We start from the raw sequence: 25,767 nt of genomic DNA, 5'->3' as shown, positions 1-25,767 counted from the left end.
TCATTCTGTACCGGGCCAGCTTGCCCCAAGACTGAGTTATCAGCACACATTGAAACAACCAGCTGGCTACCTACTGGAGCGGCTTCTGCTTTGTGGCTCAACAGAGAACATGAATACTGCCAAACAACTGAGCTGCAATTGTTTATCTGTTTGCCTTGCCTTACCATATTTGGGCCTGTATGTTTGCAGGAAATAAACACCAACTTTACATACCTCCCATATCAGTACAGAGTATCTCTTCCCTAACACATTAACAGAATTATGTATCTTTGTTTAAAAGAGATACCGATTTGCTGTCTAAGTTATATCAAAGAATATAAAGAACCCTGACCTTGAAAGTACACAGTTAGGCAAGAGGGTAGTGAAGAATTCAATTTATGTCCTAAGAAAGTGAATAAAAGGGGCAAAATCTCCTGCTTTTATGATGCAGGGTCTCCCTGACAAAAGCCCTATAAAGGTAACAGTTGTACCCCTCTGTCATCCACTCCAGGAAGTGGGGGCACAAAGAAATGACCCTGTTGAGTTTTTCAGGCACTTGAAAACCTCAGTTTCAGACAATGAGCAGAGAGGCATAAGTAGAACTTAAAACTATTTTCTAAGAAATTAGAAGACAATAAAACCTTTCACCCAATCAGTTCCTTCATATCTTGAAACTCCTATTTCATGTAATATAAGATTCAGAGTTGTTGTATTATTTCTCAATAGCCCTCATATAGGGACAATTACCATGGCTAAGATCAAAAACTCAGGTGACAGTAGATGCTGGCAACAATGTGGAGAAAGAGGAAAATTCCTCCACTGTTGGTGGGGTTATAAGCTGGTACAACCGCTCTAAAAATCTGTCTGGCAGTTCCTCAGAAAATTGCACATAGGACTATTTGAAGACAAGCTATACCACTCCTGGGCATACACCCAAAAGACGCTCCAACATGTAACAAGGACACATGTTCCACCATGTTCATAGCAGCCTTATTTATAATGGCCAGAAGCTGGGAAGAACTCAGATGTCCTTCAACAGAGAAATAAATAGAGAAAATGTGGTACACAATGGAGTACTACTCAACTATTAAAAACAATGACTACATGAAATTCTTAGGCAAATAGGTGGAAGTAGAAAATATCATCTTGAGTGAGGTAACGCAATCACAAAAGAACACACATGGTATGCACTCACTGATAAGCAGATACTAGCCCCAAAGCTGAGAATACCCAAGAAACAATTCACAGACCATATGAAGCTCAAAAAAAAAAAAAGAAGAAGAAGAAGAAGAAGAAGAAAGAAAAAAGAAAGGCCAGAATGTAGATACCTCAGTCCTTAGAAGGGAAAACAAAAGACTCACAGGAGGAAAAAAAGGGACAAATAAAGGAGCAGGGACTGAAGAAAAGAGACTGCCTCACCTGGGGATTCATCCCATATGCAGCCACAAAATCCAGGCACAACTGCTGATGCCAAGTAGTGCTCACTGGCAGGAGCCTGATATGGATGCCTCCTCAGAGGCTCTGCCAGAGCCATACTGATACAGAGGAGGATGCTTGCAGCTAACCATTAAACTGAATAAGGGGACCCCAATGAAAGAGCTAGAGAAAGGACTGAAGAAGCTGAAAGAGTTTGCAACCCCATGAGAAAAACAGTATTATCAACCAACCAAACCCCTCAGAGCTCCCATGGCCCAAAACACCAACCAATGAGTACACATGGAAGGACCCATGGCTCCGGTTGCATATGTGGCAGAGGATGGTATTATCTGGTATCAATGAGAGAAGAGGTCTTTGATCCAGTGAAGGCTCATTTTCCCAGAGTTGGAGAACACCAAGGTGCTGAGGTGGAGAGGGTGGTTGGGAATGGGAGCATCTTCATGAAAGCAAGAGGAAGGTGGAAGGGAATAGGAGAGGAGAAAAAGGGAATAACATTTGAAATGTAAATACAGAGAATATTCAATAAAAAAAACAAAAAGTTATAATCAATCCTTCCTACCACCCTCCCTAAAAGTTTCAAAATCAGATTAGGAAGAAGGACTCTCATTCTTAATTTGGACAAATTAACTGCAGCTTAACTGCAGACAAGGAGCAAGGGGAAGAAAGCAGGGTTATAAAGAGCCCACTGCCATACTGCAAAAGAGCAAGAATAGCCCTAGGATTGGGCTTTTTTAGTACGCCATTTATAACTTCATAAATACAAAAACAAAAAAAAATTTTTTTTTCTTGAAAGTCTCCTGAAACTAACCAGAACCACTTTCCTGAGAGTCTCTTCTCGTGTTCTCAACACACTGTGATGGGACAAAGTGTCCTGCTGTATCAAACTCACAACCGTTTCATCAGGCAGACTGCCTGCTTGCTAATTTCACTCTCAGAGCAGATTAAATTTAATCAAACATGAACTATCTCTACTCCACAATTATACCCTTGTTCCAAATCAAAACAGTCCCATGTAATTGAATAAGTAACCTGGCCTTCAAAGGATACACATGCACACACACGTACACACACACACACACACACTTCCTCTCTCTTTCTCTCTCCCTCCCTCCCCCACCTGTCTCTCCCTCTCTCTCTCTCTCTCTCTCTCCCTCTCTCTCTCTCTCTCTCTCTCTCTCTCTCTCTCTCTCTCTCTCTCTCTCTCTCTCTCACACACACACACACACACACTAAAAAACAGATAAATAATTAAATTAATGCCCAATAGAATCTTCTTCTGGCTTAAGATATACATGAAAATTGTACAAAAATAGAGACATTTCTTAAATATTTGGTTTAATATTGGTACAGCCAGCAGACTGAATCTCTCCTACTATTGTGAAAGGGGCCGACAATTCCCTAGTACTGTATTGCTCTTTTCAGAACCTTACATAAGAATTGGAGCACATTACAAAATCTGACTATTTAAGTAATGTATACATAAAAATAACATTTTATCTTAAATACAGTAGCATATGACCATAGATTTAAAACTAAACAAAAGCTACACTTCAGAGCCACAATTTCAGTACTCAGGAGCCAAAGGTGTGTGTGGGGGGGGTACAAGTCACAAGTTCCAGAGCCACCTGGATTGCTTAGGGACTTCACAGCCAAGCCCGGATATATAAGGAAAACAGGTCTTAAAAACCCAAGGGTTGTGGATGCAGCCAGATGGGGAGAGCACTTACCTAACACACTCGAAGCCCTGAATATGATCCCTCATACCATAAAGGTAAGAAAGATAAGAAAACACAAATCTACATGAACTAGCCAAAAATGTTCAATTTATTCCATCTGAATTCTTCTGTACTTTCTAAATAAAGTCAGGAACTGTACTTACATATAGTATCCAAATAGGCCCCCAAATTAATGAAGTTTTAAAATTGAAAAGGACGGTGAAGAATTCTATAAGTACAGTGGTAGCTAGACCTACCTCTAGTTTTTTGGACAGTGATGGCCCCTTAATGTCAAAACAAATCACAAAAGTCCAGACACCCACACAAAAGTGAAGTTTGTTGTGTGCTGGCCAACTACTCCTGGGTAGGGGGCCTGCCCTAGAATGTAGTGGATATATACTCCATGTTTGTTTTGACTTTAGTTTCTGTATGTTTGTAGTGTTTGTTTGGGCGTTTAGGGATTTTCTGTTTTCATTTCTGGTTTTTTTGTTTTTTTGTTTTTTTTTTTTAAGAGATAGAGAACATATGGTTGGAAGGGTAGCTAGAATTTTCATTTATAAAAGAGAATGATAAAAAAAAAACCTAAGGTTGGAAAGATCTGGGAACAGTTGTGGAAGAAGGGGAAAGTATGATCAACACTGTATGAAAAAACTTATATAAAAATTTGTTTATTTTTGAACACAAATTCCAACTTAAGAATCTATTTGAAAAAATTCTCAACATACAAAAACACTTAGCCATACTAATGCTTATGCCTAATAACAGAAATCCAGTAAAATTAAATTAAAATTGCCTCTTAAATCACTAAAAGTAATTTTGTACTAACATAGAAAGATGAACAGAAAGCCAGGCATAGTCAGAAACACCTTTGATCCCGCGTTCAAAGGCAGGACCAGCCTGATAAACATAATATGTTCGACAGCCAAAGCTACAAGTAAGACCCTTTCTCAATAAATAAGTAAACAAATAAATAAACAAACAAACAACTTGTATTCTGACAGCAGTTAGCCCTTTCCCAACAGCCTTCCCAAGCTTCTCTTCTTGCAAATCTCCACCCATTTCTGTCAGCTGCAGATACCTAGGAACACTTCCCACAAGGCACTGCCCCTGGCAACACTGAGCTAGGAGTCAGGTAGAAGGGTCACATTCAATCCTACCCCCAGTATGCAATCTAGAATTATTTATTTAATTTTTAAATTTCTGGTTTCACTCAAGGTATGAAAATGCTTTCAAAATATAGAGAATTAAGTGTAAAGAAAAAAAACAACATTGTAGAGTAGAAAACTGCATTCTAAAAGTTAAATACGTATATGAGTGTTCTGCCTGCATGTTGTATTTATACCAGGTGAATATAGTTTGACCAACGAAGCCAGAAGAGGGCATCGAAACCCTGGAAATTAAAATTATCCATAGTTGTGAACTGACACGTGGGTCCTGGGAACTGAACCTGGATTCTTTGAAAAAGCAACAAATGCTCTTAACCTCCAAGCCATCTCTCAAGCCCTGACAATTCCTTTTTAATAAACAGTAACATCCTGCTTCCTGCGTTTTTGGTAATTTATATAAACATGTTTACTTTGCTTGATTCCTATATTGTACTAGATTTATAAACATTTTTTGAAATGTGACATTCAAATCCAGTTAACAAAAACTCAGACTCAAAAATGAAAGAAAAATTCTAATCAGGAAAAAAGCCTTCAGTCCTTAGAATGAAGGAAAATTACTAAGAAGAAAACCTACGGCTTAGGGAAGATTGCAGAAGAGAGGCAGAGATAACATGTGAGCCTGAGGACCAGCATGCCTGGTGAAGGAAATAGTGTCTTCTAGATATGATGGAGGAAGTCTTGACCAAACAGCTGCCTGCCTAACACCTGCATAATGACAACACTAGTTGACAAGCCAATCTTGACAAAGTAAATCTCACAAGGTCCTACCCAGACATAGAGACCCTATAGGCAATTAATGGCTGCTGAGAGAGAGTCAATTTCTCCAGGAACAAGCCTCCTGATAGATTATCCACTCCCAGTGTTCAGCACTAAATACATGGACATCCAACCAACACTGAACGAAATTTGTAAGGTAGGGTGTGTGCACGCGTGCACATAAGAAGATTTCTAAAAGAGAAGATGGGTTTGAAAAGGAATAAAGGGTGTGCAGGGGGAGCGGCAGGGGAGGGAGAGGTAGAAACAATGTAAATCATTTTAGTACTCAAATATAAAATTCTAAAAAAATCATAAAGAGAAAGAAAATTTAACTGTCCTCTCTAGCAGTGAACATCTGTCAAACTTACATATACTTAGTTGTGTACACTATTCATGTTGTGAGGTCTGTATCCAGGAAACAGAAACCCGGCACTGTCAAATGAAGGTATAAATCTACCTACATTACTGTTTCCAAAAGCCATGCTGCCCCCTGCTGGACCATTTTAGAGGCTGTGTGACAACAAAATTCCATTATATATAAGAAAATTTAGCTAGTATTTTAAACAACTTAATGTCTACATGCAGAAAAATACAAGTGCTAAATAATTTATTTTATTAGTTTGCCAAATATTGTCTATAAATAGACGTAGCGACAGAAAAGTAGCTCCAACAATTTAGCCTTCAATATAAAGAAATAAATATTAGGCTCATTATTTGCCAAAAACACAAAAACTTGACCCTTCAAGTTACGGTGGATCCTATTTATAAGCCGGAGAGCAGCAAAGCCTCTCCCTCTATTACAGAGAAATTATATTAGAGAAAGCGACTTACACTACAGTTTTCTGGTGGGACCAGAAGTTGTGTGATCTCACCACCATGAACACAGAAGATATGTTTCATTTCTCCAGAAAATATGTCCCAAATTATGACGGAGAAATCCACACCTCCAGATATCAGGTATCTTTGGTCATAGCGAGCTGAAACCTGATGAGGATAGAGCAAACACGTGACTTTGTTCCGATGGCCTCGGAGGGTTCTGTGAGGGGGCCAACCTGCGGAAGAGGTGTGGAATTCAGAATCGGAAAATTAAAGTCTTCACAATGCTTCAAAGAGCAAACATGAAATGTCTAAGAGCCATAACCTTCACTTCTAGAACAGGTCTGTGGGGCATGGTCGCTGCTACTTTCCCAAAATAACAGGCTTTAAAATGGTGCTAGGCTTTGCGCATGTGTGCTGTGCGTGTCAAATTTCAAAGACTCAGTACGAAAAATAACATAAAACATTTCAATAACAATTCCCATATTTATTACAAACAGAAATGAAAATAATGGTGCTACGTTGAGTACATAACAATTAGTAGTTAATTTCCCATTATTTACTTTACTGTTAATACCACTATTAAAAAATTACATTAGTTTAACAGCACTGTTTTAGAAGAGTATCAATATTGCTGATAATATGTAGTAATCAATTCAACTAATAATTTATGAAACCATCAATATATGCAAATGGGATAAAAACAATACTTTTTTCCAATAACAGATATTTAAATTTAACTGTATGCACACTACCAACTACACTAGCAATGTACCAACTGGTTTTATTTTCTTAAACTACAGCATGGAGAAATTCTCAGCCTCAGGGTTACAGAGTTCTCAGAACACAGTGCGCATAGTAGATGTTAGTGTACCTCTTCTGAGCATGTGTTCTCCTTGCAATAGCTGAACTATGGCCGTCTGGGTGGCAGGGACAATAATGATGCTTCCATCTTCCCGGCCACAAACAAGTCGCCCGTGTGCTGGTATGTAGACGCTCGCAGTTACTTTAAGTGGTTCATTGCTGTTTGGAATCACACTTAGCTGATCGATAATCCCAGCAGGACAAGGCTTCAGTTTGTCGAATGCCTCTTGCAAACTAATACAAGTTGTCGTTTTTAGCCCTGTAGAGGTTTGGTGTCATGTAAAATAAATACATATGTGTTTAAAAAATAACAACATTAAATAAATAATGTCAATTGATTGATTCAGTGATGTACCAAAACTTTAGTTTCATCAAATACATTACTTAGAAGAAAGTGATGTATAAGTATTTTCAACTTTGTTATAATTCAGAACGTCATAGTAAAAGAATTACGAACTCAATGTGCAGATTTACTATTACCTTCATCAGCTTCCTGTTTATCAGCTATGTCTGCTATGTTCCAAATATTTAACCTTCCAGAAGAATCACCCTGAATTAGTAGCTTATGCAAATATTCCTTGCATCCATAGAAAAACCGAGTAACAGGAGGACAAATCACCAACTGCCAAAAAAAAAGGAAAAAAAATTCAAGTGTCTTTATCTGTTATTTGGAATTCAAATAATTTACAGATTAACAGGTGTTCATGATGAAGTGTTTAGATGCTCTGATTCAGACCCAATTTTAAAAGAACTTATAGCACAATTATTCGGTGTATTTTTATGTAATTTAATAGTGTAGCTATTCACATCAACCACAGTAGAACATAAACACTAAGGAACAAATACCCTTTATTTATTGCCTTTCTCTAAGACCAATGTTTATAGTCCTGTGTTCCATTTTATAAACAGCAGTTACCAATCACAGGGAATGTTACTTATTTGTTGTTAAAAAATCTAGAAACCAGGTCACTCTTAACCAAAATCAGTCTGTACTTTAAAAGATAAAAATACAAAGAGCCCTCCACATAGGTGACACTAAGTGGACTCAGCAGACTGAGAGTCACATATACAGATAACGATGGTAACGGAAGAGGAGGAAACCCTCGGGTTGAGAGGGAGCCAAGAGCCATGGGAGAAGCTGGGCTAGGATGTAAATACAGTGCTCATGTCTAAAATTCAAAGCATAGCAAATATGTTAAAATAAAGCACCTTAAGAAAGAAAGGAATTCACTAATGCTATCTTTCTTCCTTCTTATAAGTCACTAAGAATAATAGCATTTCAGAGCAACATGTGAGTAATGAGTGTGGAGACAGAAAAGGGCTCCAGGTCCTTGGGACTGGAGTTACTCATGGAAATCAAGCCCTGAGACTCTGGAAGAGCAGCTAGCATTCTTAAGAGCTAAGCTATCTTTCCTGACCACCCATTTTTAAAAATAAGGATAGTTTAGAGCATTTGATTAAACACATTTACATAACTAATTGTAACAAACTAAAAATATTTCTGTACAAAAAATTTATAATAACAAATAAATTCAGTTTCATAAATTTAATTGTCACATTTGATTGCTTTATACTGGTCTCAGGAAACTACCTACAGAGTATGTATAGACAAGCATTTAATTATACTTAAACTCTGATGATTTTAATTCAAAATTCCACACTTAATAGGGAGTTGCTATAGAAGCTACAAGAACCAATATCATACTTCCGTGTGTCTGTGTCTCTCACCATACCACACACCCATTTCAACGTAAATACACTAGCACATACTAGACAGATGGTATTTAAAGAAAAACACAAGCACATGATGGTTAACAATGACTGTCAACTTGACAGGATCTAGAATCAACGAAGACAGGGGCCTCTGAAGACATGTGTAAAAGATCTAGGTTTCCACAGGCTGGGTCAGGACTGCAAAAAACAGAAGGCAAGCTGAACCAACATTTTGATTACGGAAGTAATGTAACCAGCTGCCTTGGGCTGCTGTCTTAAATTTTCCCGCCAAGACAGATTGGATCCTCCAATTCTAAGGCAAGGCACACCCTGCTTCCTTTTCCGTGATGTAAGGTATTTTGTGACAGCAACAAGGAATGTAGCTAGCACAGTCTGCTATGTTATATTAATGCAGGTTTTTCATACAAATCTCAGTCCCTTAGCTTTGAAGTGACTGACCCAGCTGGGCAGTAGTAGCAAGTAGGAGTTCAAGAAAGTAGAAAGAAAGTAATCTATAGGATTTTAAAATACACCTAGATGCACAAATGCTACATTTAAAATATTCGTAGAAAAGAACCATTTCCCTTCTACTTACCACACCTCCATTCTCCACTGATGGGTGGGACAGAAGACGGATGATAAAACTGGAACCCAGAACCAAAAGCAAAGCACACAAAACTTTCCTCTCCTAAAAAAAGCTTTTTTCTTAATGTTCCCAGAAACGGGAATACAAAATCCAGTGTAAGTGTAACTACATTTCAGCTTTCTTTTATTTTATGTGTATGAGTCTTTCTTGCATTTGTGAACCACAGGTGTTGCCTGCTGTCCATAAAGACTAGAAAAGGGTGTTGGTTCCCCTAGGACCACAGTGTCTGTTGTGAGCAACCACGTAGGTGCTGGGGACTGAACCAAAATCCTCTGGAAGAGTAACAAATGCTCTTAGCCACTGAGTCATCTCTCCAGCCCACCTAATTCAATTATAAACAGTAAAACAGCTTTAGAAACACAGTGAGTTTCTCATTCCATACAGGAAAAAAAAATGTTTCATTTTTATTTTTAGTACCCATGTTTTTGAGTCACTACTTGATCTGAGAAATACTGCAATGAATGAATCAAATAACAAACAGCATTAGTCGGTATTAACACGCCATTATCCTTGTCCTTTAAAAACTATCTTCTCTGGGTTTTAACTGTGTGCATATAAAATAATTTAATGGTCAATATGAATGTTATAAAAAGTCAATTCTAATACATAAACAAGATAAGATCACATGTATTCTTACATAAAGGCAGGTACTATTTAGTAGTTAAATTGTATATTAAAGATTTGCAAGTTTTGAAATGTGCTTGTAACTCACCATATCAATATTTTTGAGAAATCTACCACTCTGCTGGACTCTACTGAATCTCTGAAATGCCTATACACCATCACTGTAACTATCAATTATAAATGATACCTGAGGACTTTACCTCTTTATCCTTCTGATCCAAGAGGCTGTGCTGCACAGGAGGAATCAAATTTTCAACTGCTTTCCCCACATCACTGCGGAATGAATCACTGGCCGGAAGGCAACTGAAATAGGAAGTAAGTACCCACTTACTATACCCATAAGAAGGCAAGGTGTGGTGCACATGCCTTTAGTCCCAGCACTTGGAAGCAGAGGCATTCAGTACTCCGTGTGTTCAAAGCCAGCCTGGGCTACACAGTGAGTTCTAGGACAGCCAGAGCCACATAGTGAGATTCTGTCTCAAAATAAAATAAATGATATGAAATATTTTATTCCAAGGCTTATTACAATAGACAAAATGGGATTTTTTTAAAGTTTCAATTAATTTTAATACAGATTAAATAACTTTAAAAAAACATTCTTTGAAGGCTCATGAGATGTCTCACACACAGGTAAGAGAGCTTGCTGCCAAGTCTGACAACCTGAGTTTAATCCTTGAAACCTACATGGAAAAAGAGTACTGATGCCCATGAGTTGTCCTCAGACCTGCACACATGCACATACACACATATAGTAAATAAATAAGTATAAGGAAATCTACCTGTTTCTTTGTGCCTAGAAGTTAAACTGGGATTATATACAAACCTTAATATATCCTGAAGCTGAATATTTACAATCCATAAATGTTCTTACTTTAGAGTTATGCCTCAAATTCTGAATCCTTCACATTTAAGTAAACTCTTAACATATTTATTTCATACCTGGCAGGGAGTTTGTAAATGTAACTCTGTCCATTTTCAGTCCAAATGATGACTTTGTCGGCAGACACAAAGTCCCCTCCAGTCCATGTCTGTCCATTTTCACTAGGACCTGAACACAACAGGGAGTAGTCGCCAGCATCGAACACCTAGAAAAGACAGAAAATCACAACTTTAATTTATTCCAGCTTGTTATGATTTAAGTAAGACAAAATAACATTTCATCTGGAAGAAAACTTCTGAAAACATATTTAGCAAACCCAGGCTTTTAAAATAAGATTCATCAGATGAAGATATTTTCTCGGTGAGATCTGGGGCACTCTTTGTAGGTGTCAGCTCTGGGTGACCTCTGGCAGACAATGAGTTAGGTCAAGTGCAGGTGTGTCCCCAGCATAGGAACAGAAATCCTTAGTCAAGAAGGAAACACACATTGGATAAAGGCAAATAATAAGAACTCTACCCTCTAGAATATTTATCATAACTGATACTGTATCTGGTACATTTGTGACCGTATACTCTGACATTATATTATTTTCTGCTCAGTAGAATTATCTTGCTTGGCCTCACTTCATCAGTGTTCTAAAATTATTATTATGAATAGGAAGGTAAAAGACTCCATTTTAATATGTAATAATTCTGTATGTAAAGGCCAAGGTGAAAGCACAAAAAAATAAAAAGAGTAGTTTTTTTTGTAAACATGGAAAGTTTTAAAAACTGCTAAGTAGAGAACAAATGTTCAAAACACACTGGTCAATTTTTTTTTTTTTACTATTAAAGACAAGCAATGTAGATGAAAAAAATCTTCCTTTCATTGTTAGCTGTCCAGTGATAGAGTTAAGATTTCCAATATGAAGGAGCCAGGAAACATACATTATTTAGGTTTCATAACATACAACAAAGAGAAATGCCCAGCCTACAGAGACCTCATTACTACCACTTACACAATAGCTAAGTCACAGCAAAAAGTAGAAATTAAGACCAATAGAACAGTCATTAAACCATTTATTCCAAGTAGTAAATCAAAAGACTGCTACATAGAAATAAATCCCAATTCCTCAAAAAATGTCAGAACCAAACAGGAGTTCCAAATGGCTGACAAGTCATATGTCACATACATGCTTGGGATTATCTTTGAAAGTCTGGTAAGCTACACTGTATCATAAAGGATAAAAATATAACTTCATGTTTTCAACTTACCCTCCAGTATTTGGAGCATACAACCAAAAGTGACCTCTGTGTGAATGCACAAAAAGAAATGCTTTGGCAATTCTGACAATAAATTGGTTTGGATTCCTCCTCAAATATTGGCTCAGTATCCTGAAAAGAAAAAGATTTACGAAGTCTCAGGAATAACATATATTAATTAAAATCATCACAAAATGATAAAGACAGCACCAGAGAACAAAAGTACCATGTGATATATTCATCATTTTAAACCCTTGGGTTAAAGTCAAGACAGTAACAGCAGCAAAAATGTACTCTTAAGAGGAGCAAGAACAAAGCTGTCCAACATTTAAACCCTGAGGGTAAATCAGAACATCTTCACTGAAAATGGCAGATGACTGAATTTTGCAGTAATCCTATGGTTATAAATACTTTAGTTTTTTTTTAACTGATTAATTATTCCAGTCTTTTCCAAGTTCAACACTAATAGTTCCCTAGCTGAAATAAAAAATATCAATATTGTTAGGGAACTGATGTTTCTGTCAAAAGTGAATAATTATTTTAGTCCCTATGACTATGAAAGAAGACTAAAAATGGGTGTTATGGTTTGTTTGGCTTTTTTTTGAAGATGATATTGGTTTCTGAATATGAAATGCCCCCAAGGGCTCAAGTGTTCACCCTTATTCTGCATCCTATGCTGATACTCGCTGGAGGCACACCTTAGGAAATTATACCCAAGTCACTTCCTTTCTCTGCGTCCTGGCTGCCCCAGGGTGAACAGATGTCTGCCTTCCCTCTGACTGTGTCTGGCGGTACTATCACTGTTCTGTCAGGGGATGTAAGAGTAACTAAAATGAGTAGCTGGCTTTCTTTAGTTCGTTCAAGCAAGACACACTCTAACTTTTATTCTAAACAAAAGCAGGAGGAAATACCTCTTACATTCCTCTACTGCACATCTGGGTGATACATTCCTATTTTTACAACCTTGATGGAACAAATCTCTCTATCAGAACGAAGGAAAATAATTCACTTAGGATAGTAAACAAAATGAAGGATCTTTTCTAATATGTGCTTGTGACTATTTCAATGGAAATGCTTTAAAAAAAAAGCAATTAAGTGAATAACATGAACCCTACAAGGTTTAAGTGATATAATAATAAAGACAGATATCACTGCCCATCTCACCTGCATTCCACTAATTTCAGAGGTAACAATCCACACCTTCAGAATACCTGTCACGGAGAGCGCTACCACAGTGTCCTCTAAACCAGGGAGAGACAAGAAGGCAAGGTAAAACACAGCATGCTTTCTTCTAACATTAGAACAGCCTGTTCTCATGAACTCAGGTAGAAAAACATGGTTCGCCATGCTTAGAATAACATAAGCTCAGTGGTTCCATGAGTGGTCTGTTCTGAAAAGAAAAACTATGTTCACCCTCATGGTTCTCAGTGAGGGCTTCAGAGTGGATGAAGGAGCAGTAGCAGTCCCGGCTGAGTTTAAGCGTGGTCACAGTGTTCATTCAGGACCATCCCTCCCCTTTTCACTGTCACCATGAGAAATGCTGCCGCTTGGCAAGAGATAAGAGCAGAACCAGGAAACACTCAAGAAGTGACAGTTCTTATCACCACCACCCACTATCTATAATAACCCTGCCTCACTGGAGATAACTCTCATGAGCTAAAGCTTCCTGAAGCCTGGTGCCCCATCACACTGAGGGGAGGTAAACTAACACGTGTGAGTCAATTATTAATTCAGCCAAAACCCACTGTGGAGGGGACAGATCACAAATTACTGAAACAAAAGATACCTGCTGAATATAAGAATATAACCCAAACTGTTAGCTTTAACAAATTTTATAGCTTGCTACAGTAAATTAAGCAGTAAGATGATGTTCCAGCTGCCGAAAGGAGTAACATACTGACCTTGTGTCCGGTGTGAGCGGATAATACTCATGGAGCTAATCCAGTCTGGTGATATCTTTGATACCAAAGAATACAACACCTCAAGGCTGGTGGCATCCACAACCAGGATTTCAGGGTAGTGCCCATGGCACAGAAGCCTTCCTTCTTGCTGATTTCCAACAGAAAACTGGTAGAACTGAATTCAAATTTTAAAAAATATATTTCTAAATGTACTGCTTCAGTTGGGAAACTTGATAAACATGCATTAATTAAACATGCTATGGTATTCTTGCAAAAATTACATTATCCCAATGACCATTTCAGATGAGTAAATCCATGTTGGATTATACTAATCTTTAATATATTTAAGAAAAAATATTTACTACTGTCACAAACTCACTTTTGAAGTCTGAAGAGGCAAAAGTAATGATTAATCTTTTTATCCTAGCATCTAAAGCAGACTTTTACATTTTCATGAGGAGGTAGAGGACTCATTCTTGGTTTTCTGTTTTGGTTTTGTTCGTTTGCATTTTGCTTGCTTGTTTGTGTTTTTACTGGTTTAGTTTGTTTTTTTGTTTTGCTTTGCTTTCCGTTTTGTTTTGTTTTGATAAAGGGTCTCACATGTTGCTCTACTTTGGTGGCCTGGAACTCTCAATATGCACTATTGTAGCGTCAAATTCACAGAGATCCACTTGCCTCTACCATCACAGTCCCAGAAGTAAGGGCATGTATTACCATAAGCCTTAAAAATAATATGTGATTAACAAACTAAATAAAAAAGGAAACTCATGTGAGTCACAGAACCAATATGAATTCTGTAAGGAACAGGTGAGCATGATGGATACACCATCCATTATGGTCCACCCACTGACAGAATCTTGAACCACGTCTTAGTGAGGGTCACTGCCGCCATGATGAATCACCATAACCCAAACAATGTGGAGAGAAAGGCCTTACTTCACTCATAGTCTCATATAACAGGTCATCATCACAAACAGTGACAGCAGGCACTCAAGCAGGGCAGGAACCTGGAGACAGGAGCCTGGAGGCAGGAGCTGATGCAGAGGCATGGACGGTGCTATTTACTAGTTTATTCCCCATGGCTTGCTTCCCTGCTTCCCCAGGCCAGAGAAGGCACCGCCCAAAAAACTGGGCCCTCCCACAAGAAAAAAAAAAAGCCCTACCACTGGACTTAAGAGATATTGTCTCAATTAAGGCTCCCTCCTTTAAGATAACTCTAGCTTGTACCAAGTTGATATAAAACTAGCACAAACCACCTAGGAATTTAAAATACCTTCACACTTCCAAGGGAGTTTCTAGGTTGGGTTAACAAAAGAAGGAAGAGCCACCTTAATGAGGGTGGAACCATCACATGGGCTGAGAACCAAGTTGAACATGAGATTCATTTCTCGGCTTCCTAACTGCAGAAGTAGTGTGACAGCTGCCTTTACCTTCGCCACCATGCCTTTCTAACAATGTCAGATTGTATTCACTTGAACAGAAACCTAGATAAATCCTTCCTCCCCTAAATTGCTTCTTAGCAGGTATTTTTTCACACCAACAAGGAAATTTAGTAATGTGATAAACAGAGAATAGAAGTGAAGGATGACTGCTGTTTAAGCATATTATAACCTGTTATTTTCTCTCAGGACATCGAGACACTATCAAAGCAGGCTCCCAAGAGCCCTGGATATGACCAAAAGAGGCTCCAGGACCCCTAGGCTCATGCACATATATGTACAAAGGGAAGGTGTGCCACAGGGAAAGGCTGAGCTCAGAGAAAGTAGCAGAGAAAAGTACTTTCCTGAGGGCATGAGGATTGTTTTAGAATTGCCTGAGAAAAAGCCTCTGTGCTTGATTTAATGCTATATTCCCAAATACTTCTGCACACTGATTCTGCATTTGAGACATTTTGATATTGGGAAGGGGGATGTCAACATGGAGATCCAAGTTTTCCAAGCATTTAAGAAAAGATGTCTCTACTATTTTTTGGACATGACAGGGAATTACATCCACGAACTCTCAACAACTGTGACTGCTGCACAAAGCCTGCATAACCACACCATTTTCCACTCCAGCACGAGTGGATGGATGATTTACAAGCCCCACTGTTGGAGATTTGATTTGTGCTTACATGGGGATTCACTCATCCACTGTGGGTCCCTACCAACAGCTGGTTTTTTAACTCGTCAATAAAGAGCCAGTGGCTACTGGCTGGCCAGGAGGACAGGGGCAGAACTTTGAGGATTCCCAGAGAAAAAAACACAGGACAGGGAAAAGGAAAATAGCTAGGGCAGAAGAAAGGAAGAGGGTACAAACATGAAAGCTGTAGAAGACAGAAAAAAACAACCATGTAAACATCTGGAAAAAGCATCCCCAGGGACCACTCCCCTGATTGGGTCTGGGGTAGCAGGGATAAAGTATAAATTTTAGAAAGTAGTAACTCAGGAATACCAGAAGGAAGTGTGTGCTAATAGTGTGGAGGTTTGGAAGTGACCAGCCATTGAGCTAGTTAAGGCATATTAAAATATAAAATGTGTGTGTGTGTGTGTGTGTGTGTGTGTGTGTGTGTGTGTTTCATTCCTGAATCCAGAGATCTTGGGCTTATTCAGAGCTGTGCACAGAGAGTACACCTTAATTACTTACCGCCACACCCCACCCCAGATGAGGGTCAGCTGCTGATGGAGGGTGAGTTAGTTTTCTTCAGTGACCTTAAGCCCCCTCACAGGTTACTCACCTCCATACCCATATATATATACACGGAGGCAACACTGAACTCAACAGAAACAATAATAATTATAGACCAAGAGGTCAAGAGTAAGAGAAGTGGGTGTGAAAGGGGACCCAGGAGAACTTGGGAGTGGAGAAGTGTAATGAAAATGGGACTAAACACATAGGAAATTCTAAAAAAAAAAAAAAAAATTGATGTAAAATGTTGCACATAATCATTTAATAAATTGCTATTTTTATGTAACTTCAGTAAGTGCAAATGTCACCATGGGCCATCTCTGTGTATACAAAAACAGTCTTTGCCAATGTAATGGCACATACCTTTAATCTCAGTACTTGGGAGGCAAAGGCAGACAGATATTTGTGAGTTCAAAGGAAGCCTGGTCTACATAGTAAGTTCCAGAATAGTCAGGGCTATGTAGACAGGTCCTGTTTCAATAATGATGATGATGATGTTGTTGATGATGATGATGATGATGACAACAATAACAATAGTAAATATAAAAGTTGTTTTTATTGCTATTTATTATTATTATTATTATTATTATTATTTAAAAACTCCTCTCTGGATCCGACTGAGTGAGGACAGAGCAAGTTGCCATGATACCCATGAACCTGCCAGAAGGCGTCTTCTGTTTAGTATATGACTGCTAATCTAAACACGGAGGTCTAGAACAAAATTAGCTTTTTGTCAAGTACTCAAAATATATTCAGCACAAATAAATAATTCCCTTAAAACATAAGCCAGAAGTTTTTAAGCCATAACTGCAAATTGTATGAAAATTAAAATAATTACATATGATAAGCTTGACACAGCTTTTACACTAAGATAATATAGAATAAAAGTAATTTGCATTTACATGAGTGTAGCTGGTGCACACAAATACATGTGCACATGCCTGTAGGGACCAGAGGACAGCCTCATGTGTCCTTCTCCAGGCACCATCATATTTATTTATTTATGTACTTACTTACTTACTTATTTATGTAAGACTAGGTTTCTTACTGGCCTGAAACTCATCAAATAGGCTGGCTGGCCAGTGAGCCCCATGTTTTAATGATGCGCTTGTCATAAACTGTGTTGACTCAGACAAAGAAATACATACAAACCTGTATGCCAGTATGTGTGCAGGCTAACTTTGTAAACTCAATACATCTGCCGTCATTCACATCCCAGAGGCACATCTCTCTATAAAACAAAACAATGGCTCATTACCTGGATGTAATTTACAACAGTAACAGTGTCACAGCGGCTTACAGTTAGCTTGCATTGGAACTAATATGTTGCAGGAGGGAAAGTAGCTTACATTCATTACTGCTCTTGATCAAATCTTCCATTCCCTTCTCTCACTATTCTAACCCCATTTCAGCCTACATCAGTCTGGAATAGAGATGCACTCCTGATTCCTCCTCACCGGTTGCTAGAATCTTGTGAGTAGTTCTTGGCAGAACTTAAGTGAGATTCTCCAGAATGTTCCTTCTCCTTTCTGATAGTGGCTACTCCAACTAGCAGCTATTCACTCATCCAGAAGCTCCAAGTTAAGGAAATAAGGAAGCAGAGCCAACATGGAAGTGATGTGCAAGGACTGAATGAAGAACCAGAGATGAAGCTGTAATCTGAACGTGTGAGAGCCATGGGGTACATTAGTGTGCTGGCACATGCAGCGCCACAAAGCACAAGCTAGCTAAAGCCAACAGAGCCCCAAACATCAACACACCACTACAGCTCTTCTGTGTGTTCGTTTTATTACATGAACACCAAAAAATCCTTATATTTCAAACTAAAAAAAAAAATACACTGAAAATTATACATATTGCTATGCCTTGTCTTTTAAAGAAATAAGGTTTACTTAACAGGAAAATATTAATAAAATGTGTAGAGTAACTTTTATTCACCAGATATAATTGTTGTCTCTAAGGATTTCTGCCTCTATCTGCTAACTGAGGCCTACTCCTTGAAGCTTCTGGCCTCTGTACAATCTCATCTAGGCCTAGAATGTTTTCAGCCTCTGAGGCTTACAGCTCAATTAGCTTACCCTGTCTTGCTCTTTCTGATCTCTCGCTGTCTGATTCAACTAAGCTTTTCCAGCTCAAGATCCTTTCCAAGGATCAATCTGGCTTCTCTCTCAGCCTCTGACTTTTATGTTCTGCTTGGCAATCTGTTATAATCTTCTGCCTCCTTTCTCATTCTCTGGTTTGTTCTGTCTTCACCTGTGTCTAACTTGTTCTTTCCTCAACCTGTCTCTGTACAACTGTCCTGGTAAAACTGCCTCCTCTCCCTGCACTGTTCTTTCTTAAGGAGCTTCCCTTTCCTCTCTCTTCCTTCTACAAACTACCTTTACCTTTATTGTTTGGTTTTAAATGTGTGTACGAGAGGTATGTCTGTATTCTAGCCAGAGGGACAAGAAATAAGTATTGTAAAGATGTTTTATATAAATGTCTACAAATTCTTTAACTTGCTTTTTAAAAAACCTGTTTTTAAAGTTCATCGCACTGTGGACCCTAATGAGACTGTTCAGTGGCCTTCCTCTCAACACAGGCACTTTCTGAGGCAGGGGAACTAGCTTCAGTGGCATGTGAGCACACAACATCACAACAGCAAAAACCTGGCAGAACTCTGCCTCCCAGCCTGGAACAGCATGGCATCACTTGAGTTTCTTAAAAGCCCCAAAGTTGCCAGTGGATTCAATAAAAATGCCACACAAACTAATGATCATGCTTTACTTTCATGATATTCAAGGTGTCTCAAAAAACAGAAGATTAGTTGTGGAAAAACGTATATTCTTAAAACTACAATTCAAACATCCTCTTTCAGATTTAGACAGTTCAAGAACATACTGCAATAGAAAGAAAATCCTCCTTAGTAGTGCTAGCTATAAAGTATGAAAATAACAATACCACATGGCAATCTAGAAGCACGGGTTTTTAAGACATATTTGTATTTCCCCTATGTGTTCATGTGTGAGTCTCTCTGTAGATAAGTTTTATGCACGTGGGTGCCCACAGAGTCCAGAAGAGGTTGGGATCCCCTGGAGTCGAGTTTACAGGTGGTTGTGGGCTGCCCAACAAGGGTGTTGGGAACTGAATGTGGGAGGAGCTGTAAGTGCTCTTTAACTCTGAGTCATCTCCCCAGCCCTAGAAGCACACTTTTTAACTAACAAAAACTGCAACCTTCTTCTTTTTTTTTTTTTTTAAGGCAGGGTCTCACTGTGCAGCCCTGGCTAACCTAGAGTTTTCTTTGTATATCCAGCTGGCCTCGAACTCACAGTGATCTACCTGCCTCTGCCTCTTATGTGCTGGCATTAAAGGTGTGCACCACCACATTCAGCCAAGATCCACATAAAAACTTGGGGGGTGGGGAGAAAAACCTGACCAAAAAACTGAAAATACAAAGCAGAATGTGACTCACCCGTTGGCAGACGCACTCACGGTGTACTGTTTGTCCCCAGAGGCACAGGCTTTTGACAAACAAGTGATGGATGCTGTGTGACCAAATAACAGTGCTCTGGGGTTAACCTAGAAATGCAAAAATATGCTGCTATAAAAACAAGTTATACAGCTAAGCTCGGGGCTGGAGAGACGGCACAGTGGTTAAAAGCATGTGCCATTCTCTCAGATGACCCGAGTTTGGCTCAGGACCCCTATAACTGCACCTGTGGGTCTCTGTGACTGTCCAGCCACATGCACGCACACACACAGAGTCACACAAATACACTTAAAAATTAATTCTTTTAAATGTATCCTTTCATTTGGGGTGAACAAAGTAAGAAAGATCTTTTTTTATCCCTCCCCCTCTCCCCACCCCTTTCTACTACTCTCTATCATCAGATCTTTCTGCCTGGCTCTCAGCTTACTTCAGAAAATTTTAAAATCACACTAATAATCAAAACATACATAACCTTGGAAAAGAAGGAAGTACTGTGGACCAGAAAAATCTAACAATTGTTCAAAAAAAGTGATACCTTGGAAATTACACTTAATACTGTTGAAATCGTTAGAGCAACTTTAAGGCTTGTAAATACATAGAACAAATATTTAAAAACATAAAAAAGGAATTGACTCAATACTATTTTTTTTCACTTTCCAAATATAAGGAACAAAATACAGATGAGCATTGCAAGTTTAAAACAAACGCTAACGTTTCAGTCAGTGATGGTGTGTAAGTATTCACTGTCAACACACAGGCTCAGATGGAAAGAGGTAATGCCCGGACACAGACAAGGAGGGGAAGGTGGTGTACTGTGTGATGTGCTGGTAATTACTGACTTCTGCTTTAAGTGTACAGCAGCATCGGATACTCACTTCCAGGTCCACTGAAAGATCCCAGAGACATATCTGCCCATCGTGGCACCCGGTCACAATTGTGCCCCCATCATCTGTCAGCAGTATTGACGAAATGCAATGTGTGGGTGCTTTGCGGCCCCAAAGAACAATGGGCAGAACCAGACTGTTTCCTGCCATTGCCTTTTCAAACCTGAAAATGTAGTAAGAATAACGTCAGATATTCTTCCTGAAACACTGTATATGCCTTTATCATGAAATCAACTTGTATAATTTGAAAATAAGTTATTTTCTAAATACCAAATTTTAACCACTTAAAATCCTCTCAAATAAAAATAGCTAATTTATCATATTTATTCCCATGGTCAGAGGCTTAAAACATTGGACAAAAGTATTTACTGGAAGCATTCACAATTTTTTAATTTTAGTATTGAAAGTCTAATCATTTCAATACACGTTGATTTATCACATGAGTGTATACAGCAACTTTAAGTGCTCCATTTTATTTCAAATCTGAAAAGAGTCTTCTCAGCTTAGAAGACAAGAAGGTGAGACTTAAGCATTACTGCCCTGAGAGAGAAAGCTAGTAAGCCATAGTGCTGAGATCAAAGTTCTGTCTGAGTGATTCCAAGTCCTCTGCCTCCACAAGTAAAACAGTCAAATCCAAAACTATATTCAGCAAACGCGGTACATGAAGACGGTGGACACTGGACAAAGATTATAAATAACCTCATGACCTGAGAACCCTTCTAAGCATCGGTTGGTGTAAATGTAAATATATTTCATCTCAAGCCTTTTTCTCATTCCGTAGTATAAGTCACATGGCACTGTCTTTTGACAAAGACATTCGACAGAGTCGTGTAGAGACAAGTGGTAGGCCCAAACCAGCACCCTGACGCCAGTACCTATAGTCTGCCTTACTTTCTGAGTAAGAAGGGCCTCAAACCTCAGTAAGTTTCCAAAGTAGTATAAAATAATTCCCTTCCAAAACAAACTACAAGGTCTGTGTCACTGTGTGCTAAACACTGAGTGAACACACTTAACCACAAACTCACTTAGTGACATTCACTCCAAAGGTCACATATGTCCTTTGCAGTGCTGAAACCTGGGGAAAATAATGTCCTTAAATGACTGCATCCAAATTAAAGCATGTTTCTGGTGAGGAGATTTACATTTGAAATGATAATTAATCAGTGTATACTCAAGTATATCTTTTGTAGGACATCATAAACATAAGAAATCATTGCTTCATAGAACAAAACTTCTTTGGTAAACCTCTTAACTGTTACTACTGCGGGGCTGAAGACCTAAAGAAATGTTGAGTTCAGAGACGTTAGAAGGACAGAAGAAATAATCAAAGAGAGCTCCACACAGAAGAGAGTTCTGCTAGATCTAGGGAGCTGCCCATGGCCTGATAGAAGGTCAATCAAAAGAAACTGTTTAAAGGGAAAACAAGGGAAGTAAGGTTTGAGGGGCATCAGAATGCCTACCACAAACAACCTATACAATACCTTTTATTTTTATTGCAATGAATAAATAAATTTCACCAGTCTGTTTCTTCAAAACATTTTCTTGTTACAGATAAAAAGTATACATTTAAAGAAAAAAAGCTCAAAAGACATCCTTATTAATAAAACCTGCTTGTGCCATATCAGCTTCCCAAGCCATTGTGAAACTACAATTATTTCCATATTCTATCAGACATTAGCAAGGAAACCTAAATTCTAAACTGAGCTTAGTAAATTCAGAACAGTGTGTTCCTTGAAGCATGGCATTTTCAGCAAAGACTTTGTGAAGAAACATAATTGGAAGGAGCTCATTTTTCCATGGTGACAACACTGCCTTTCAATTATATCACCAAAGGTTTCCTCCAAGCCATCAACCAAGTACAAAGCATTGAATACAACTCCAGGTTCCCTGGAAAAAACAAAACATCACTCCTCTAGATATTCCAGGATCTACCAGCCCAAGTTAAAGGCAATGAAAGCAGACCTAGGGCCAGTGAGTGGATTGGTAAGTACCTGAAGACCTTCTTTATGTAAACGCTTAAAAGTCTAATTAAATAAAAGTGAAACTTTAAAAAAGCCATATTGTGATGTGGCTTACATCACTAAATTATATCAAATACTTCTATCTCTATAGAACTGATTAAAATGAGAAGTGAGAAAATTAATTTAACTGGATTTAGTCATTAGATCACAGAATTTAAAACAGATTTAATCATCAGACCACAAGAGTCTAAATCTGAGCTTCTCTGAACTAATGAGCCAATGAAACTACTAGGAATTAGCTTAAGAAGGAAAGGAGCAATAAAAATTGTGTCTTATTCAATTACCAGAATTCAACAAGTCCATTTATTTATTAATTCGACAGTCTTCATATTGCTAACATTATCATCTATTGCTTAAAAAGAAATATATCCCAAAAATCTTTATAGTGAACTGCAATTCACAAGCCACAGAAGTCACTGAAACAGAAAGGAAATAATCATATATTCATGAAAAGGCCAAGAGCAAAACTATTAATCAGATGACTAAAATAATCTAATGGTGTATTAAGCTTAATAGGAATGCTTAAAGAAATTACGTTACTAATTTCTCCAAAAGTATTGTGTGAATTTTAAATTTTTCTAACTAGTATTTTCAGGGGAGATGCTATATTCCAAAATATAGCATGATCTGGTAAATAAAAGCATTCCAATTCTACATGCCTCTGGAAACAGAATACATTGCTGGGGCGATGGCTCAGCGAAGCAGCACTTGCTGCACATGTGTGAGGATCAGAAGTCCGCTGTGGAAAGCACATTAGCCTGTCGGGAAGGATGCCCTAGAAGCAGGACTGCCCCTCCCATCTCACGCCAAGTCTGTCTCAAAGTGTTCTCTAAGGCCGCTTGTCAGCAACTAGATGCCCCTCTAATTCTGTGACAAGGAGAGGATACAACAGCAAAACAGCCCAAAAGTTAAAAATATTGAGCCCCTGAGAGCAGTTAGAAGGTGCTTTCACTTTCCAAAGGAGGTGACTATTGTTTATCCCATGGTGCAAGAGTTGGAAAGAGGGCTGGAGAGGTGGCTCAGTGGTTAAGAGCACTGACTGCTCTTCCAGAGGTCCTGAGTTCAATTCCCAGCAACCACATGGTGGCTCACAGCCATCTATAATAGAATCTGATGCCCTCTTCTGGTATGTCTGAAAACAACTACAGTGTACTCATATACATAAAATAAATAGATATATCTTTTTTAAAAAAATTGGAAAGAAAAGCCAGAAGTTCAGCCATGGGAATTTTGTCCATGGGAAGAAAGCATAAATATTAGAAAATAACTTATGTGTACCATAGAAATTCACTCCTAAATATTTAGAAATACAGAACTTAAAATAATAAGAGCATTCTTCAGAATAAACACAATACCATTATCAAACAGCACCAGCAATATTGTCCATATTCAAATTACTTTAACTCTCTACAAACCATCTTTCATATATTTACAGACCAGTAAGTAAGTAAAACACTCAAGTTTTATGCAATGTATTTTCTTGTGAACTCAAAGTACATGTCCTCCCAAAATCTTACAAGTTAAAGTCCCTATAGCCAATGTAACTGTATTTAAAGAGAGGCCCTAAAGAAGGCCATGTTTAAGTGCACAGCAGGTCACAGCCATTTGTAACTCCTGTTTTCTAATCTTCAACATCAAGCATGCACTTGGCACACAAACATACACAGAAGCAAAATCTGTATATACATACTTTTAAAATCAAGTTTAAAAGTATTAATTTGGGAGGAGAGAGGATGGGAAAGGGGGGGTTGAGGAGGAAAACCAGGAAGGGGGATAACATTTGAAATGGAAATAAAATAACCAATAAAAAGAATATTAATTTTTCTATACTGTGTTTATAACTTTTAAATGCAAAAAAAGGGATGCATTTCTATCCTAGGCATTTTCTCAAAGGCACCAATATCTTCTCAGTCTGTGCTCTTTCTGAGCACCAGGGAGACCCCCCCCATTACTCATTGAAAAACCCGAATTCTCTTGTGAGAATGGGGATATGTGAACTAGGGTAGGCACTACGTACTGCTCCACCAATGAGAGATGAAGAAAGCAGGAACCAAACACCTAAGAGCTAAGCATACTTGGCACAGCAGCGATGAAAAAGGAAAAGGCTGGAATCTCAGGGGCCATTCCTGCATCATTTTCAAGAGAGTGCGTCAAGGCCAGGATCACTATGGTATGCCATCAACAAAGTGGTCATTAATATTATGGATTTCTGTGCCAGGGGTACCAGCATGTGTCTAAAATCCTAGCACTGGAGAGGCAGAAGCAGTGGGATTTTATGAGTTTGAGGCCAGCCTGGTCTTCACACTGATTCACACTGATTTCCTGGACAGCCAATGATACATAGTGAGACCGTCTCAAAAAAACAAAAACATAATAAGAACATAATGAATGTTCTTTATCCCCTACTTCCAATTTATTAAAGACTTAGAAAACCTGAAGCCGACAATGAAGAGACAGCGAGGTCAGAAAAAGCAGGGAAGAAATTGAGTACTCAGCTGCTTCCTTAGCAAAGCTGTTCTGGAACTGGAGCTATGAGGGACACAACCTTCTAACTCCATGCATAGGCCATCCTTCCTATTTGGATGGCAAAAAGAATACTCTCTGGATGAAGCTGGCACTTCAGGATTGATTGCTAGGATTAAGGAAGTCCCAGTGTGTCTATTCACAAGCATGTGTGGAAAAACAGAGGGTAACACAGCAATATACATATTTTTATTACTGAAACAGCCCTAAGTAGATGAGTTACAACTCATTGAAGAACTACGTGGCTATATTTTCAGAATTAAATCACAATTTTAAAAGTGAATCAAAGAATGTCAGGCATATTACTCGTGTTTTTAATTCTGCAGCTGCCATGGCAGCCCAAGGCCCTCCACCCATCAGGCGTGTGCATCAAACCTCAGCAGCTACTGGTCTGCCCGTCAGCTCTCACTGTGCAGCAGAAATTCCTTCCACTTAGCAGAACAAACCTCAGTTGTCCGGCCTTCC

At 38.5% G+C, this 25,767-nt stretch overlaps 1 protein-coding gene across 2 annotated transcripts in view; it reads right to left on the bottom strand.

The window, feature by feature from the left end:
- The window catches only part of WDR7 (WD repeat domain 7), a 265,985-nt gene that overhangs the window by 233,192 nt on the left and 7,026 nt on the right, over positions 1-25,767 (bottom strand). For both annotated transcript variants that reach the window (XM_080919796.1, XM_080919797.1), the window contains exons 2-12: positions 20,750-20,921; positions 19,857-19,963; positions 17,558-17,636; positions 13,739-13,913; positions 13,002-13,078; positions 11,850-11,969; positions 10,656-10,801; positions 9,917-10,019; positions 7,214-7,355; positions 6,744-6,992; positions 5,885-6,105 (exon numbers count right to left, since the gene is read on the bottom strand). In XM_080919796.1, the coding sequence (XP_080775922.1) occupies positions 5,885-6,105; positions 6,744-6,992; positions 7,214-7,355; positions 9,917-10,019; positions 10,656-10,801; positions 11,850-11,969; positions 13,002-13,078; positions 13,739-13,913; positions 17,558-17,636; positions 19,857-19,963; positions 20,750-20,908 (1,578 nt within the window). In that variant the 5' untranslated portion in view covers positions 20,909-20,921. The remainder of the gene's footprint in view (positions 1-5,884; positions 6,106-6,743; positions 6,993-7,213; positions 7,356-9,916; positions 10,020-10,655; positions 10,802-11,849; positions 11,970-13,001; positions 13,079-13,738; positions 13,914-17,557; positions 17,637-19,856; positions 19,964-20,749; positions 20,922-25,767) is intronic.

The sequence above is a fragment of the Micromys minutus genome (assembly GCF_963924665.1).
Source record: "Micromys minutus genome assembly, chromosome: 8".
NCBI lineage: Eukaryota > Metazoa > Chordata > Mammalia > Rodentia > Muridae > Micromys > Micromys minutus.
This window is presented reverse-complemented; position numbering and strand designations above follow the sequence as displayed.